Source organism: Eubalaena glacialis, chromosome 2 (assembly GCF_028564815.1).
Source record: "Eubalaena glacialis isolate mEubGla1 chromosome 2, mEubGla1.1.hap2.+ XY, whole genome shotgun sequence".
NCBI classification, from domain to species: Eukaryota; Metazoa; Chordata; class Mammalia; order Artiodactyla; family Balaenidae; genus Eubalaena; species Eubalaena glacialis.
The window spans coordinates 119,577,808-119,597,249 of record NC_083717.1 but is presented as its reverse complement, the minus strand read 5'-3'; the positions used below and the strand labels follow the sequence as shown (position 1 = coordinate 119,597,249).

The 19,442-nt window shown below is 37.4% G+C and overlaps 1 gene segment (V, D, J or C); it reads right to left on the bottom strand.

Annotated features, from left to right (window-relative positions):
- The window catches only part of LOC133084268 (T cell receptor alpha chain MC.7.G5-like), a 610,392-nt gene extending 591,311 nt beyond the window's left edge, over positions 1 to 19,081 (bottom strand). Inside the window, 2 exon segments of the C gene segment in view lie at positions 18,574 to 18,867; positions 19,033 to 19,081. Coding sequence covers positions 18,574 to 18,867; positions 19,033 to 19,081 — 343 coding nt within the window.
- Between the last annotated feature and the right edge of the window lie 361 nt (positions 19,082 to 19,442).

Here is a 19,442-nt window from a genome sequence, read left to right as displayed (position 1 = left end):
ACCATTTAGTAAGTCAGTTGTTTTAAACTCCAGATCTGATAATTCCAACATCTCTGCCATGTCTGGTTGATGCTTGCTCTGTGTCTTCAACTTGTGTTTTTCACCTTTTGGTATGCCTTGTGATTCTTTCTTGATAGCCAGACATGATGTACTGAGTGAGAGAAACTGCTGAAATAAACCTCAGCAATCTGGTGGTGGGGCGTGGGGGGAGGGAAAGTGTTCTACGGCCCGAAGATCAGCTCTCAGCCTTTCATTGTGCCTATTCCTCTGGGTCTGTTAGACTCCAATAATACCCAAGCAGGTTAGGCTGTGGTTAACTAGTTTCCACTATGGGGAAGCTCTTGTTAAGAAGAACAGAGTGTTCTGGTGCATTTCCAAATAGTCCCACACCACCGCCCCCAGAAGCATCAGGGGATTTTTCTTCTGTATTTACTGCGGATACCTGGTTGATCTCCTGGAGGTAAATCTCACAATATTGTGGGGTCCCTCTATGACTGCTTTTAACTCTCAGACTTGTCCACACTGAGCCTCCAGCAATTCACCGATGACAGTTCAGGTTTTCCAACTCCAGCACTGGTTTCCGCGGCAGTTTCTGCTCTGAGTCTCTGCTCCAGTAAGCTGCAGCTCTCTGACTTCGCTGTCTGTCTCTCCAGTCTTAGAGGCAGCAGTTTGTCCTTTGTCCTCCTCTCTACAGATCCCAGGACGGTTGTTGATTTTTCAATCAGTTCAGCTTTATACTTGTTAGTTCAGCTGGTGACTTCAAAGCTCCTCACATGCAGAACGAGAAACCAGAAGTCCCCTAGTTTTTGTTTTTTAATAATCTTTATGTTGACTTTAAAAGTAGAGACTGTGAACTATAGAAAATTAGAAATACAGACAAGGAAAGGTACAAAAATAAAAATATAATATTCCCATCCTGGTCATTTTTAATACCTTAGTATATATCCCTCCTGTTTTTCTCAATTGATATATGCCTTTCATATACATATTTATCTCATCTAATTCTCAAACCATATTTAAATTTCTCTAATTGTCCCCAAAAGGAGCATCACGCTAATTTGTCAACCTAGGACTACACATACCAAGTAGGCATTCTGTCACTTAAGTCTCTGTTCTAGAATACTGATAGTTGAAGAACCTGGGACAGTTTTCCAGCTGCCTCAGAGTGATTGTGCCTGCCAGTATCATGCTGGCATAACAGTCTGAGCAGTGATGTCCTCCAAAGGAGCAGTTGGTGAAGGCAATAAAATAGGTGGTGCAGCATCTAGAAAGTTGCCCTGTTGTGGAGCATGGGTAAATTGGTATGGCAGATCTCTCCCCACAGAAAATTTTCTGAGAACTTGGAGAGCCATTAAATGAGGACTAAAAATCTCTCAAGTGGAAGGAACCTTATCAAATCTTGTTATAAGCCTCATCAACACTTTGCTTTAATATCCAGTAGACATTCTACTGGTAGCTGGACCCCACAGAGAGCTGACCTCTTCCTTTGAACCAAAATTGTCATCTACTTCAGGGCAGTAATGCATCTTACCCTTGGGAATAGCCAGGTGTAGCAGTTAACTTTCTGTGTTGAGTGAGGATACCTCTATGTTAATAGACATCTAGGCTCAAGTTCAAATTCAGTCGCGTCTGAGAGAGAAGTACTAGCTCACTTGTGAAATTACATACGACATTAAAAGAAATGCTCCTTGACAACCTCCAGGTGCAGGTTTGGGTACTGGCTGCAAGTGCCTGGGGAGCACAGTGCGCCCACCACACAGATGTAGAAGGCTGGATCACTGAGCTGGGCGGCTGTGATGTGCAGGGAGCTGTGCTTGGCATTTGCATCCAAAGTGGCTGTGTACCATCCATTCGATTTTTTGCTGTCACTGTGACTCATGATTATCAGGGAAACAAGACCTCTCCCAGTGTCCTGTTTGTACCACCTTAAATTGCCAAAGGGGCTCACTGTATAATTGCATTGAAACGTGCAGTTCTGTCCCTCCAGGACCATCAGGGATGGAGGATTCTGTTCCACTTGGTTTTTGCCACTCACCCCTATTCAAAAAGCAAAGAGAGATCTTAGAGATAGATCATCCATTTTTAATGCTTTCTAATTTGCATCCCTCCTCCTCTTCAAAATGAATCCCAGGTGAACCATAAAATGACCCCATATTCTTCCCTCCTCCCACCCCAATGCAATACACCTTTGCTGAAAACCTTTAAAAATATTCCCTGGACTTCCTGTGTCAACCTGGCTAAAACTCTTCATTAACTTACAACAAAAATGAAGCCACAAAACCACCAGGGAGGTCCTCACATGCTTCTCCATTCTTCTGCACTGGGCTGTCCCCCAAAACTGACTTGTCTATTCAACATCTTTTATTTTTTACATTAACAAAGGGAGTATACTTAGCCAATCAGAGACTACATGTCTCATCAGTCAAAGACCAGATTTTGCTACTTTATACTCAATCATACCTACAGGCAGGGCCAATGCAAACACTGCCATCTTGGGGTCAGAGCTACAGTTGCTCAAAACCTCTGCTTAGGCTTCTTGCTAAGTTTCTTCCTCTCTATTCTCAATCTAATACAGAATATAAGCCCCTACAAGTCTCTGTAAGCACAGTAGTTTAGTACATAAAACATATGTTTGAAAACCCCAGTATGAATTCTGGCTGTATTGGATAGGAGAGTTAAGCCTCAGCTTTCTCATCTGAAAATATGTGTAGTAACACTTACCTGACTATTTTTGAAAGATTTAAAAGACATGATGCAGGCCATGAGCAAGATGGCAGAGGAGGAAGCCCTAGCTCTCTTTCCTACACAGACATGGATTTAACAATGATATTAGTACCAAAATACCTTGAAGAGAAATTCAGAATCCAGCTAAAAGTAAAAGCACTCAAGGAAGCACCGAGAGCAGTCACATTTACAGGGGTAAGAAGAGAATTTCACTTTACCCGCATCAGTCCCTCAGCCAAATCAGGATAGCTCGGTACTAAGAAGATAGCCAATGCCCATGATTTCCCCCATGGGGGAGGGGAGTGATACTGGAGCTTGCACCTGACCTCCAGTCCTCTCAGGGCACCCTCTGTGGGGTGGTTTTCTATCTTATCTCATACCAAGTACAGAATGACAGGCAGAGAGCAATCTCTTGGGACAGTAAGAAACACAGGAAAATGGAGGATGTCTCCTTTACTGCCAGTTCTGCCCTGTGGAATTGGAAGAGCAGAACTGAGGTTTTTCCTCCACAGGGGGAGAAGAAAGCGGGGCGGGGTGTGGGGGCGGAGAGCTGGCCTTATTCCTAGCATTTCAGAGTGCCCTCTGTAGAGCTGGTTTCTATCTCCCTGCATTCAGCACCCAAGTGCTGAATGATCAGCAGAGCCTGGTCCCTTGGGACAGTAAGAAACAAAGGAAAGTGAGGGTATCATTCTACAACTAGCACTACCCTGCAAGATTGGCAATAAGTGCAAAACTGGTTTTACCTCCACAAGGAAGGGAATGAAGCGAAGGGGGCCTTATGCCTGATAATTCAAAGCACCCTCCATGGAGCCAGTTTCTACCTCATGCTATACTTAGCACTGAATGACTGGCAGAGCTTGGTCCCTGGAACAGCTAGCAGCAAAGAAAAAGGAATGCTGTGGTATTACAGCTAGTACTGCTCTGCAAGGTGGGGAAAAGCACAGAACTGAGGTATTTCCTCCAAAAGAAAGGACTGGAACTCAAGGGGTCCTTGTTCAACCTTACAGTGCACTCCCAGTTCTGGTCTCTATCTTGCCTCATATTTAGCACTGCTGACAGATGAATGTCTCCTCTGGTCAAAACCAGACCATAAATACTGGGAGAGGTACCTGCTTCTTCAAATGCTCAGACAACAAAGCAAATCTACAAGGTGCATAAAAAATCGAGAAAACATGATACAATCAAAGTCAGGAAATATATCTCCAGTAACCAATTGAAACGGAAATCTGTGAATTACCTTACAAAGAATTCAAAACAATCATCTTCAAGAAGATCAATGAGGGCTTCCCTGGTGGCGCAGTGGTTGAGAATCTGCCTGCCAATGCAGGGGACACGGGTTTGAGCCCTGGTCCGGGAAGATCCCACATGCCACGGAGCAACTAGGCCCGTGAGCCACAATTACTGAGCCTGCACATCTGGAGCCTGTGCTTCGCAACAAGAGAGGCCGCGATAATGAGAGGCCCGCACACCGTGATGAAGAGTGGCCCCCACTTGCCGCAACTAGAGAAAGCCCTCGCACAGAAACGAAGACCCAACACAGCCACAAATAAATAAATAAATAAATAAATAAACCCAAAGTTTAAAAAAAAAAAAAATTACCTCTAAAAAAAAAAAAAAAGATCAATGAGTTACAAAAGAACACAGAGAGACAACTAAATGAAATCAGGAAAACGATACATGAACAAAGTGAGAAGTTCAACAAAGACATAGAAGACATATAAAGGAACCAAACAGGAATACTGAAGCTGAAGAACACAATGTTGAACCGAAAAATTCATTAGAAGGGTTAAAATCAGACTTGATCAAGCAGAAGAAAGAATCAGGAAATGTGAAGAAAAGTCACTAGTCAGAGGACCAAAAGAAAAAAGAAGAAAAAAGAGTGAAGAAAGCCTGAAGGACTTATGGGAATTCATAACATCATAAGAGACTACTATGAACAATTACATGCCAACAAATGGGATAACCTAGAAGAAACAGGCAAATTCCTAGAAATACACAACATACCAAGGCTGAATCATGAAGAAATCAATAATTTAATTTGAACAGAAAAATAACAATTTGGGAGATTGATTCAGTCATCAAAAACCTCCAGAAAAGAAAGACCCAAAACCAGATGTCTTCACTGGTAAATTCCACTGAATATTTAAAGAAGAGTTACCCACCAGTTCTTTTCAAACTTTTTCCAAAAACTGAAGAGGAGAGAACACTTCCAAACTCATTTTAAGAGAACAGCATTATCCTGACACCAAAACCAAATAAAGACACCACAAGAAAAGAAAATTACAGGCCAACAACTCTGATGTATATAGATGCAAAAATCTTCAACAAAATTATGTTTAAACTGAAATCCAAAGCATATTAAAGGGATCGTACACCATGCTCAAGTGGGATTTATCCCTGGGATGCAAGGATGGTTCAAAATATACAAATTAGTAAATGTATGTGATATACTACATTAACAGAATGAAGGATAAAAATCATATGATCATGCAGAAAAACAATTGACAAAAAAAATCTTTCATGACAGAGACTTTCAACAAATTAGGTATAGAGGGAATGCACCTCAACATAATAAAGTCCATATATGACAAGCCCACACATTACATCATGTTAAATGATTAGAAGCTGATGCTCTTCATCTAAGATTAGGAACAAGATAATGATGCTCACTCTTACCACTTCTATTCAACATAGTACTGCAAGTCCTAGCCAGAGAAATTAGTCAAGAAAAAGAAATTAAAAAGCATCCAAATAGGAAAGGAAGAATGAACTTGGCTCTGTTTGCAGATGACATGATCTTATATATAGAAAACCCCAAAGACGCCATGAAAAATCTGTTTGAACTAATGAATGAATTCCATAAATTTGCAGGATGCAAATCAACATACAGAAATCTGTTGTGTTTCTATACACTGATAATGGAAGGCAGCTATGCTCACCACTATACCACCAATGCTATACACTGATAATGAACTATCAGAAAAAGAAATTAATTAAACAATCTCATTTAAACTAGCACCAAGAACACTGAAATACTTAGGATAAATTTAACTCAGGATGTGAAAGATCTGTGTACTGAAAAGTATAAAACATTAATGAAAGAAATTAAAGAAGACACAAACAGATGGAAAGGTATCCCATGTTCTTGGATTGGAAAAATTATATTGTTAAAATGTCCCTACTACCCAATAAAATCTACAGATTCGGTGCAATGTGTACCAAAATCCCAATGACATTTTTTACAGTCCTAAAATTCATATGGAATTGCAAAGGACCCCAAATAGCCAAAGTAATCTTGAGCAAGTAGAACAAAGTGGGAGGCATTTCACTTCCTGATTTCAAAATATAATACAAAGCTTTTGTAATCAAAACAGTATTGTACTGGCATAAAAACAGACTTACAGGCCAATGGAACAGAAGAGAGTGCAGAAATAAATCCACATATGTATGGTCAAATAATCTTTGATACAATGGGGAAAGGATAGCTCCCATTTCCAATGGAGAAAAGATAGCCTCATCAATAAACGGTGCTGAGAAAACTAAATATCCACATACATAAGAATGAAAGTCAAACCTTATCTCACACCTTGTACTAAAATCAACTCAAAATGGATTAAAGACTTAAAAGTAATACCTGAAATTGTGAAACTAACAGAAGAAAACACAAGGAAAAATCTTGACATTGGTTTGAGCAATAATTTTTGGATATGACAAAAAGGCACAGGCAACTAAAGCAAAAGTAAATGAGTGGGATTGCATCAAACTAAAAAGCATCTGCATAGCAAAGGAAATGACCTACTGAGTGAAGAGACAACTTACAAAATTGTAGAAAATATTTGCAAACCACACATCTGATAAGGAGCTAACATGCTAAATATATAAAGACATCAAACAACTCAATAGCAAGGAAACAAATAACCCAACTGAATAATTGGTAAGAACCTGAATAGACATTTCTCTAAAGAAGACATACAAATAATAAATAGTTATATAAAATAGTGCTCAAGATCATTAAGCATCAGGGAAATGCAAATCAAAACCACAATGAGATATTACCTCACTCCTATTAGAATGGTTATCATCAAAAAGGCAAGAGATAACAAGTGTTGGTGAGGATTTGGAGAAAACGAAACCCTTGGTCACTGTTGGTGGGAAGGTAAATTGGTACAGCCACTATGAAAAACAATATGGAGATCCCTCAAAAAATTAAAAATATAACTACCATATGATCTAGGAATCCCACCTCTAGATGGATATATATATATATATATGAAAGAAATGAAATCAGTATCTCCAAGAGATATTTGAACTCCCATGTTCATTGCAGAATCATTCACAATAACCAAGACATGGAAACAACCTTCATGTCCATCGACAGATGAAATCCTGCCATTTGCAACAACATGGATGAACCGGAAGAACATTATGGTAAGTGAAATAAGCCAAACACAGAAAGACAAATACTGCATGAAATCACTTACATGAGGAATCTAAAAAAGTTGAACTTATAGAAGCAGAGAGTAGAATGGTAGATGCAAGGTGGCTTGGGGGTGGGCAAAACAGGGAGATGTTGTCAAAGGGTGCAAAGTTTTCATTATGCAGAATACATTCTGAAGATCTAACATGCAGCATGGTAACTATAGTTAGTAATACTGTATTGTACACTTGAAGTTTGCTAAGAGAGTAGATCTTAAGTGTTCTTACCACACATACACACAAATAGTAACAATGTGAAGTGATGAATATGTTAATTAGTTTTGTTGTTGTAATCATTTAACAATCTATACATATATCAAAACATGTTGTATACTTTAAATATAGACAATTTTTATTTGTCAATTGTACATTAATAAAGCTGGAAAAATTTTAAAACAAAAGAGATGATGCATATAAAGACCCTATGGTAGTAAATAGTTTGAACTTAGTTCTCAAGCAAAATATAAGCTCCTTACTATAGGAATTTTTATCTGTTCTATTCTCTACTACATTTTCTAAAATAGGACCTGCCAAGAAATAAGCATGTAACAAATTTTTATTGAATGAATTAATGGTAATTTTTTGTTCTGGCATTGATAGTGGTATTTTCTATTATTCATTTGTAATTCAACAATTTTTATATGCCAACTGTTTGCCAGGTATGATTCTATGTGTTGAGGATAAGCAAAATCTCTGCTCTCATGGAAATACAATCTAATAGGAGAAGAAGTAGAGTATTTGAGCGTAGATGCTAGTAAGAGCTAAGTTTAGAAGCTTGTGAAAATTCTCTTCTTGTTGCTTCTATTTTCTCAGTGAAATAGGAAAACAATGAACAGTTGAGAGTGTGGATATCTGAGGATTTATTCCAAGTTTCAGATACAGTGCACAAAGAGGTTGAAAGCAGAAAAATGGAAAAAGCTATATCATACAAACACCCAAAAAAGCTAGTATATTATATCTGTGTAAAACAAACTAGGCTTCCAGAATAGGATTATTAGAGATAATAATTAATTAATGGTTAATTTTATGTTTCCACTTTGCTAAGCTTGGTATCCAGATATTTGGTCAAACATCAGTTCAGAAGTTGCTGTGAAGGTATTTTTTTAGATGAGATTAACATTTAAATCAGTAGACTTTGAGAAAAGCAGATGACTCGCCATAATGTGAGTGGGCTCCATCCAATCAGTCGAAGGTCTTAAGAGAAAAATATTACGGTCCTGGAGGTAGAAGGAATTTTGCTTCCAGACCGCCTTTGGATGCAAAGTACAAGATGAACAGCTCCCTGGGTCTCCAGCCTGCCTTCCTGCCCTGCAGAATTTGGACTTGCCAGTCCCTACAATCACATGAGCCAATTCCTAAAATCTCTGTCTCTGTCTCTCTCTACACACATACACACATACACACACAGACACACACAGACACACACACACAGACACACACATTCTATTGATCCTTTTGGTTCTGTTTCTCTGGAGAGCCCTGACTAATACAGAGAGTTTTTAAAATTCATGCAGACATTTCATAAACAAAAAAATCACAGTCTCAAATTTGTATGTACCTGAATAATATAGATTGATTGTTTGTAGGTTTTACATACTTCTGTGAACATTGGTTATATTTCACAGTAAAATAATTTTTGTGTGTTGATGGCTCAAAGAAATGGTTGATCCCTCAGAAATGCTTACTTCAGGGAAGGATGAAAACAGAATCAGTCCAGCAAAATCAAGAGCAAAAGAGCTGAGAGAAGACAGGAGAGGAGAGAGGGAGAGGGAGCAGGAGAGGAAGAGGGAGAAAGAGAGAACCTTAGACAACAGAACTGCCCATACCTATTCTGCTTAAATTAGGGGCAAGATGTTTGAAATATAGTAATCAATTTTCAACAACACCCTCAAGAGAGGCAATGATAGTTACTACAATGGAGTTTTACAAACTTCATCAAAAAGCTATGTAGCAACAGGAAAAATTCAAAAATGTCCTCCAAAGCAATTACAGGGTTCAAAACACTGAGGCAGCAGCAGATTTCAAGGCATTTCAAGTAGATGGGATTCTTCCAAACTCTAAATCAAGTCCCCATTATTTAAATCCTCTTCTTCAAGAAGACAAATGATACAAAATTTTTCTTGTTCTCCAGTGTTGGTTGTCTACTTCCCATCCTTGTATGGACTAATTGTGAGCATGTTGTCAGCTACTTTGTCTGGGTCCTCTTAGTCCAAACCAACTGACAGAGCTGGGAACACAGGCAGATAGTTTCCATTGCCTGAGGTGACACCTCATACACATCTTGTGAAGCAGTGGAGTGGGTTTATCTCTCTCTCTTTCTCCAATGGCATCTCTTCCAGTCACACCATTTTCTCTGTATTTATTTCTAGCATGGTCTTAGGGCTGACTGGATATATATTCTTTACATATCCAGTAAGCTATTGGCATAAAGCACTGTTAATATTGAACTATAAATACTGGGGAAAAAAAAGAATGCCTAGGTTGAAAATCTTAATAAGGAAAAATGAAGGAGATAGGAAAAAAGACAAATATAACATTTAAAATCAATAAAGAAAAATGAGTCATTCAAAATGTTGAGCCTGGATAGCTGCCTCAAAATAAACTAACAAACAAAAATTAAGAAAAATACAAAGCCTTAAACCTCAACCTCTCTACACATACACACACACACACACACACACACACACACACACACACAAATTTAAAGATTTAAAGACAAAATTAATCTGAGAAAAACTAAAGAAAATATGAGATAAAATTTTATCATTTTAGAGTGCTACAGATTTTTAAGCATGAAATATAACTCAGAATCTATAAAAGAAATTTTTCAAAAATTTACTACATACTATTTTTAAAATTCTGCCTGCCAAACAAGACCATAAACAAAGTAAAAAAGGTTATATTAAACTTTTTAAAAAGACACATATATATGACAGTCTTATGACAACTTTCTTAACATAGAGAATGTTCTTTAAAATCTATATTTAAATGACTATAACACAGTAGGAAATGGGAAGATATATGAATAGACAATTTATACAAAAACATATAAATGACTTTTAAATGAAATGAAGCTCCATCTCATTCATAAATTTTAAATTATTAATTTTTTTTAAAAAGCCTAACTGATAAGCAACAGTCCAGAACCTTAGTAATACACAAGGTTTGGGGAAAATAGATATTCTGCCTAATCACGACTATCGGTGGTAAAACTTATCTAGAAGAAAATTTAGTTGAATCATATAGACTATGAGTATGCTACTTTCTTGAATAATATTTTTTTCCCTGAAGTGAATAGTTAATTATTACATTTTAAATTTTTAATTATTTTGGCTTACTTACTTATATGTGCTGTTGCTCGATTCATCAATGGCTAACTTCCAATTTTCTGCTGGGTTTGGGAAATGATCACTGCTTGTTATACAGGCACTGGTAGAGAACATGGGTAGTCTGCTGCTTATATATTTTCAGTCTTCCTATTTTCAGCCTTCACTCCCTGAATGCCCTCAAAACACACAAACACACACAGACCATCCACCCTAATTATTCAAGTGCAATTAATGCTTCTGGTTTCTAAACCCTTCCACAGGGGTACAGCACACATCCAAGTGTTTCTTGTTTCTTCTTACATTGACCCCAAATCTCATTGTTTATGTGACTTTACCTTGAAATTACTTTGGCCCTGGACGAGGAATTATTGGTGTCAGACTCTTTTTTCAAAATCACTAATGAAGCGTTGGGTATGGGGAATATTCACTTCTTGTTCTTATTCTCTAGCAATTTGCATGAGTTTTGTATCAACCAGAAACTGAGGGACAAACCACCATAGACTGTGCCACAGAGTGGATCAAATGGAGGCACTCAGCCTCCAGGCTCCTTGTTGCCACTCAAAGAGTTTGTGCTCAGCTGCCCCTGCAGTTCCCATCACTGTGTCACTCAGAGCACAGTAGTACACAGCCGAATCTGAATCTTGGACTGAGGCTTTCTCCAAGTGGAAGGATTTTGATTCTCTGTGGTATGTGGCTTCAAACTCTTTATTGGTTCCCTTCTCATTGTCCTTCATGGCTTTCAGAAGGACCTGTGGACCTTCTCCAGGATATTGAACATACCAGAAAGTACTGGGGTACCCAGTGGCTGAATAAGTGCAATTTATGGTCAAGGCAGCCCCTTCTGGAAGAGTCATTTGGCCATCCATCTGGGTCACTGAGTCTTCACGGGTTTGTCCTGGGGAAAAATAAAAGAGTTCTGTATCATCTTGGGCATAAAGCTCTGGGATAAAATTATGATTAAAGGTTTTGTTGACATAACAGAAGAAAAAATTCAAATTTTTAGAGGCATTTTGCTTACCAAGCACTAAGAGTATCACAGTCACTAAGCCTGGAGAAGAGTTCATCTCTAGAGTGTCTCCTGAATAATGTCCTTGACTCTTAACATGAAGAAATACTGAAGTCACAGTGAAGTGATAAACCTAAGCCTAGCTTCAGACAGGAAATGTGTTTGTGTTAGGAAACTGCACCCCCTGGTGGACAGACACTGAAATGGGATGCATGTTTCCTGGTCTCCTCAAGTCAGAAAAATGTTATCCTTGACTTTATTCATGAGGTACATGTCAGTCTTCAGGTGGTGCTTGGAAATCTGATCAAGAGCTGTCATAACTTCTCAGGTCTGTTTTGCTCTTAGGACACTACCTGACATGGAAGTTCTTTAACAGAGCATCCCAGGTATTTCTGCAGCTGAGAAGATATCAGTTTTCTTAAGCACTTTATATAGTACTTTATATTCTCAGGCATCCATAGTGGGCCAGCCTATAATCCACTGAATGTCAGAAAAGAATCTGAGGTTGATTACAGAGGAAGTAATAAGCCAAATCAGTACCGAGTGAATCTCTGTGTTTCAGCATTGTACTTCAATTTATAGAGCAACAGTGACTGACATTTATTACATGCTCACTAAATATTTGCTATACCAAACAAAAATAATGAATCAAGGGTCACTGATTGAGGAATCACTACTACTTGAAATATAATATTTTATCGGTCCCAAAATAATATCATTTGTAAGAAATGCTATCTTTTTAATAAAATCTTTTCAGAGGAAAAAGCCACACTATCTTATCAATAGTCAAATAATCCTAAATTTCAGAATCATTAAAATGTGAAAACAAAAGAAATATCATAATGGAAATGATCAAATCCTTACAGAATGGTCTGAGATCAATCTTATTCTCCTACTATTTTCTTGACTCCAAGATAAAAGGGTTGGCTTATGTGAATCAGACAAGTACTAATCTTATACTCCTAGTGAATATCTAACTTCAAGGATGCTTTCTGTTACCATCCATCTGTCATATTTTATTGCCAAACTTTAATCAAATAATTTTCCTCCACTGGGTTAGGAACTCTAAAGATGTGGATTTGTTTCAAAAGCCTCGAGCATGAGTTAGGACCCTCTTTTTTCCCAGCTTTTCAAATTATTAAAGACATAGCTGATATTCATACAACAGCTGATAATAGAATCAGTGTGTAAGTGATTTAAAATTACAGATTCTGAGATCCCACAACTAACTTCATGAATCATACTTTCCAGGATTGAGACCCACAACTGTGTAATTTTTTTTTTCCCTTGGCCCTGCTGCACAGCTTGTAGGCTCTTAGGTCCCCACCCAGGGATTGAACCCGGGCCCTCAGCAGTGAAAGTGGGGGTCCTAACCACTGGACTGCCAGGGAATTCCCACAAGTGTGTAATTTTTTAAAGCTCCCAGATGGTTTTGTTGCAGCCAATCCAATGCCAGTTTATAAGATTTCATTTGTGATCAGTGTCCTAGACCAAGATGGTCATCAAAGATCAGGGAGTAAGCTCTGGAATCAGCATGGAAAAATGTCTCCATGATTACACAATTTTTTAAACTGGTCTTTTGCTATGAAGTACCACCAGCAAAAACAAGCACTTCTTTAGCTCACTTTTTATGAACGTTCATTTCATAAAATAAAATGTAAAATAAAATAAAATAAAATAAAGCAAAAATCCTGAGGGCTGTCAGGATGAAGTTCTGGAGAAGGACGCATCTTCTGTAAAGCTCTGTAACCATGGATCCCTAGACACATAGATGGAAGCTTAGCTCAGTCTGTTTCCTGGAGTTCACTCTCCACAGATTCAGATCAAGGAGCTTCATGAGTCCAAAGTCAACATGACAATCGTTTCCCAGATCCAGATATAATAATAAAATCAAGCTCAAATACTGTTTGGGTTCACATATTCCTTCCTTTCTCCTTCACCTTCCAAATCACATTGTCAGAACCTGCCTCAAAACTATGCTAGGAAAGAATTCTGAATCAACATCTACAAAATTCTATTTTGGCACATTAGGGAGAAAGCAAAAATAGGGTGGGATGATGCTGGGTTGAAAATAAATATATAACACATGGATGCAGAAAGTTGTTATCCACATTTTTTAAGAAACATAGTTTAAAGCCAATGAGGATATAGAGGAGAAATATTTGGATTTGGGGTCACATTAGAAGACTCGTACAACTCATACAACTGAAGAAAGATATTTCTTAAACTTGGATTTTTAATGGTTTCATTAATTTATAACATTCATTAAAATATACCGCACTTATGTTAAGTAAGCAAATTAATAAGATTTGACATATGTACACACTTGTGAAACCATCATTACAATCAAGATAATGAACAATACAACACCTAAAAAGTTTCCTCACCTCTCTTTGTAGTCCTTCTTTCAACCCTCTCCATGCTTCCTACTCCAATTTTCATGCAACACTTCTGTCAGGAATTAGTTTGCATATTTTATATGATGCAAATGGAATCATATGTACTCTTTTGTCTAGTTTCTTTTACTCAGCATAATTATTTTAAGATTCTTTCATGGTTATAAGTATCAATGGTTCATTCTTTTGTGTTGCTGAATAGTATTCCATTATATAGATATAAAACAATTTGTTTATCTATTCACCTGTTGACAAACATTTCTGTTAGTTCCAATTTGGGGCTGTTACAAATAAGGCTGCTTTGAACTTTTGTGTATCAGATTTTTTTTAATAGACATATGCTTTCATTTTTCTCTTAGGTCAATATCTGGAAGTGGAATGGCTGGAGCATATGGTAGGTGTATATTTGAATTTGTTTAATTTTCTTATTTTTTCTAGTAACTTTTTCTGTAGATTTCCTTGGATTTTCTACTCAGACAATTAGGCTATTTGTGAATAAAGATAAGTTCAATTTTTCCTTTCCAAACTGTATGTCTTTTGTTTCATTCTCTTGCCTTATTGCACTGGCTAGAATCCCTAGTAAAATACTAAATACAAGTGGTAAGAGCCAAAATTCTTCCCCTAGTCCTAAAATTAGGAGGAAAGCATTCATTCTTTCACCATCAAGTATGACATTTGATGTAGTTTTTTGTAGAGATTCCTTATTAAGTTGAGGAAATTCCTTAGGTCCTCAATTGCTGGGAGTTTTTAACCAGGAATAGATGTTGGATTTTGTCAAATGCTTTTCCTGGACCTATTGAGGTTATTCTCATTAATTAATCGTTTGCTACTTGTCAGTCTCTGTAGCTACATTATTGATAACTTGTCACAATAAAATATCAAAGAATATGTTACTCTCTCATATTATATAATGAAACAAAGCTCACAAGTGTCTAGAAAAATTCATGGCAGAGCTAATAGTTTTGAACACAAATCTCTCTGATAGCAAAACCTGTTCTCTGTGTTTTCTGCTATAGATTATTTTCTGAGAAAATTGGAGAGATGGGCAGCAAAATGACTTTTTCTTGATCCTTTGAAATACTTTAAGACAGTCTGGTAACAACTTACTTCTTTATTTCTGCATATTGAACTAATAAAAATGATTAACTAATTGCAGATATGGCCCTTTCACCAAAAGAGGAAAGAAGCATATTAGAAAGGATACCCAAGCTGCAGTTCAGGAGCTGACCACCAGGTAGTGCCTTGACCAGTCCTTTCAGACCAATTACTAGGCACCTGAGGAGCAAAGCACCATACCAAGGGTGACAAACTCTTCTAGGTTGAGGTGAACCACTAGAATACTGAAACCTCATTCATGGCTAGTGATCACTCGCTTTCTCTAGTCCTTGAAACTGGCTTGTAATAAGGTAGTCTAGAGCATAGTTATTCAAATTAACCAGTATAAATATTTCTCAAAAATTTAAAAATAGAAGTGCCATGTGATCCAGCAATTCCACTTCTAATTATATACTCAAAAAAATTTGAAAGAATTTGGGTATATACCCAAAATATTGAGGTATTTATATATCCATGGTTCCACCAAAAGGTGGAAGCAACCCAAATATCCATCAACAGATGAAGAGATAGACAAAATGTGGTATACACATACACTGAAATATTATTCAACCCTAGAAAGGAAAGAACCTGCTATATAAAAAAATAAATAAAATAAAATTCAAAAATTCAAAAAAAAATAGGAAAGAAATTCTAACACATGCTACAACATAGATGAAACTTGAGTACATTATGCTAAATGAAATAAGTCACAAAATGACCAATATTGCATGATTCCACTTACATGGGCTGTCAAACTCATAGAAAGAGAGAGTAGAATAGTAGTGGCCAGGGGCTGGAGGGACACGTGAATGGGGAGTTACTCTTCAATGAGTACAAATTTTCAGTTTTTCAAGATGAGAAGAGTTCTAGAGATGGATGGTGGTACTGGTTGAACAATGTAAATGTAGTTAATATCACTGGATTGTACACTTAAAATTATTAGTATGGTAAAAATGTCTGTTAAAATGGTAAGATTTTTTGAGTTAAAAGATTTTAAGACTTTTTAAAATTAATTTTTATTGGAGTATAGTAGATTTACAATGTTGTGTTAGTTTCTGCTGTACAGCAAAGTGACTCAGTTATACAGGTACATATATCCACTCTTTTTAAGATTCTATTCCCATGTAAGTCATTACTTTACATTCTATTCCCATGTAAGTCATTACACTCTTTTTTAGATTCTATTCCCATGTAAGTTTATTCCCATGTAAGTATTCAGTAGAGTTCCCTGTGCTATACAGTAGGTTCTTATTAGTTATCTATTTTATATATAGTAGTGTTATATGTCAACCCCAATCTCGCAATTTATCCCTCCTCCCCATTTCCCCCTTGGTAACCATAAGTTTGTTTTCTACATCTGTGACTCTACTTCCGTTTTGTAAATAGGTTCATTTGTACTATTTTTTTTAGATTGAACATATAAGCAATATCATATGATATTTGTCTTTCTCTGTCTGACTTACTTCACTCAGTATGACAATCTCTAGGTCCATCCATGTTGCTGCAAATGGCATTATTTCATTCTTTTTTATGGCTGAGTAATGTTCCATTGTATATGTGTACCACATCTTCTTTATCCATTCCTCCATTGGTGAACATTTAGGTTGCTTCCATGTCCTGGCTATTGTAAATAGTACTGCAATGAACACTGGGGTGCATATGTCTTTTTGAATTATGGTTTTCTCTGGATATATGCCCAGGAGTGGGATAGCTGGATCATATGGTAGTTTTATTTTTAGTTTTTTAAGGAAGCTCCATACTGTTCTCCACAGTGGCTGTATCAATTTACATTCCCATCAGCAGTGTAGGAGGGTTCCCTTTTCTCCACACCCTCATCAGCATTAATTGTTTGTAGATTTTTTGATGATGGCCATTCTGATCAGTGTGAGGTGATACCTCATTGTAGTTTTGATCTGCATTTCCCTAATAATCAATGATGTTGAGCATCTTTTCATGTGCCTCTTGGCCACGTGTATGTCTTCTTCGGAGAAATGTCTATTTAGATCTTCCACCCATTTTTTTGACTGGGTTGTTTGGTTTTTTGATATTGAGTTGCATGAGCTGTTTGTATATTTTGGAGATTAATCCCTTGTTGGTCAATTCATTGGCAAATATTTTCTCCCATTCTGTGAGTTGTCTTTTCGTTTTGTTTATGGTTTCCTTTGCTGTGCAAAAGCTTTTAAGTTTCATTAAGTCCCATTTGTATATTTTTGTTTCTATTTTCATTACTCTAGGAGGTGGACCAAAAAAGATCTTGCTGTGATTTATGTCAGAGAGTGTTCTGCCTATGTTTTCCTCCTGTTAGTTTTCCTCTAAGAGTTTTATATTATCTGGTCTTACATTTAGATCTTTAATCTAAGAGTTTTATATTATCTGGTCTTACATTTAGACCTTTATTTTTATGTACGGTGTTAGAGAATGTTCTAATTTCATTCTTTTACACGTAGCTGTCCAATTTTTCCAGCACCACTTAATGAAGGGACTGTAAGACATTCCTTTTAAGATTTCTACTCTACACAACTGCTTTCGAAATGCAAATATAAGAGGCAGTTACAATACAAGATCACTTAGCAACCACCCATTACCATTCAAATTTTAAGACACTGAGAAAATGGGATTAGGGGTAGAAGGAGGAAATTGGAGAGAGGGAGTATTTGGGATTGTGTAACACTGATTGAAAAAGAGGGCCTGGAGGTGTCCAAAATGTGCCACATGATGGCAAAAATACTTTTGAAGGAGTGGTGCAGTGAAGGGCAAGAGCAGAGAAACAAGATAATTCAACAAGATAAACAAGATAACTCTCCTCACAATGTCCTTCTGAGAGCCACTAATTATTGATCTTTTTGTGGATAAGACTGATGGGAGGCAGGTAAAACTTACATTATGTTAATTGAGCTATTCCATGCTAGAGGTGTTAATAAGATGGAATGAGGATTAGCACAAAGTTTGTGACATATCAGGCACCTTAGAAAGTAAACAAGTGTACCATTAACTCAGCTAACAAAACTAAAATAAATGAATTCATTAAATGGTGTAAAACTGCATAATATTCAAAAAGAGGAAAAGCACACAGAGATTTCACAACCTTTCTTATTCAAAACAATGCCTGTAATATAATATATATTCAATAAATATTTAATGAACAAATTGAAATGAAAATCCAAAAATTCACACATATTTTTACTAATTTTTGAATCAGATGTTTCTGAATTTCCTTAGTCAATTCTTCTAGCTCATTCTAATCACTAAATGGCAAGGATTTTATGTGGCTATTTTTTGTCTTCAATAAAAAATTTGAACCCAAATTTTCAGGGATAAGGATGTTTTTGATGAATGATAGCTCTAGACATGGTCTATGAACCCAGAGAAATATTTTCTTAGAAGGAGTGTTTTCCCTCTAACCCTACACCTGTGCTGCCACAGCCCTAACCACTTCCTGTCTGTGAAGGCAATTCCCTGCCCTGGTCCCTACAGCAGGTAGATGTATCAAGCAGAGCCCTGGGTTTTGGTATACCTCCCTCCAACATGCCTCTCACTGTGGGCTCACTCAGCGCACAGAAATACACTGCAGAGTCCTCCAGCTGTGAAGCTGAGATGGCAAGTTTGATGGATTTGTTTGCCTTCTGGAAATTCAGTGAGTAGCGACCTTCTGTGGCATTTTGCTGGTTATAAGAGTCCTGACGAATAAGGAGAATCATCGCCCCACTGCTGGGCTGCTTGTACCAGAATAGACTATAACTGAAATCACTTGTGTCATATATGCAGTCCAGGGTCACAACCTCCTTCTCCTGCACTAATATTACTGGTTGGTTTTGAGTTACCTTCTGGGCAATACTGGGTCCTAAAGAAAAAAAAAACAGAATCAGAAGTTTAGGAATAAGTACTGTGGAACAAAGAAATTCTGTTTTACACTCTACTGCCCCTTCTTCCCAGGGTGCCCATAAACCTCCTGTTCCCCCGGTCCTTAGGTCCTAGAGGGGTACAATCCCACTGGGGCCATCCTTACCTAGCCACAACGAAGCCATGACCACCTTCAGAAGGCTGGAGAGAAGCATGTTTGAGGTCTTCCACTAGATGGAAGGTGTCTTCTTCAATTTCAAGGCTCTGCAAGGTGAGGTGAGCCTGACAGGGTGAGGAAAGAATTGCTGGGCTATGTGCTGCTGCTGCCCCACAACAGGAAACAGGGGTTTCCTGGAGGAGCAAGTTGATGTGGGTCATGTCAGCTTCTCTATTGACTAGGTGAGAGTCTCACTCAACCCAGACTTCCTTTTGCATTAACCAGCTCTTTAAATGATAGCAATTACATCTGAAAATAAACACGAGGTAAATTTGTTATTGAAAGGGAGATTGATGATTCGACCAACTGCTGTGTTTAGTCGTTGCGTCTGTGATGGAACTTATTTTAAAATACTACAT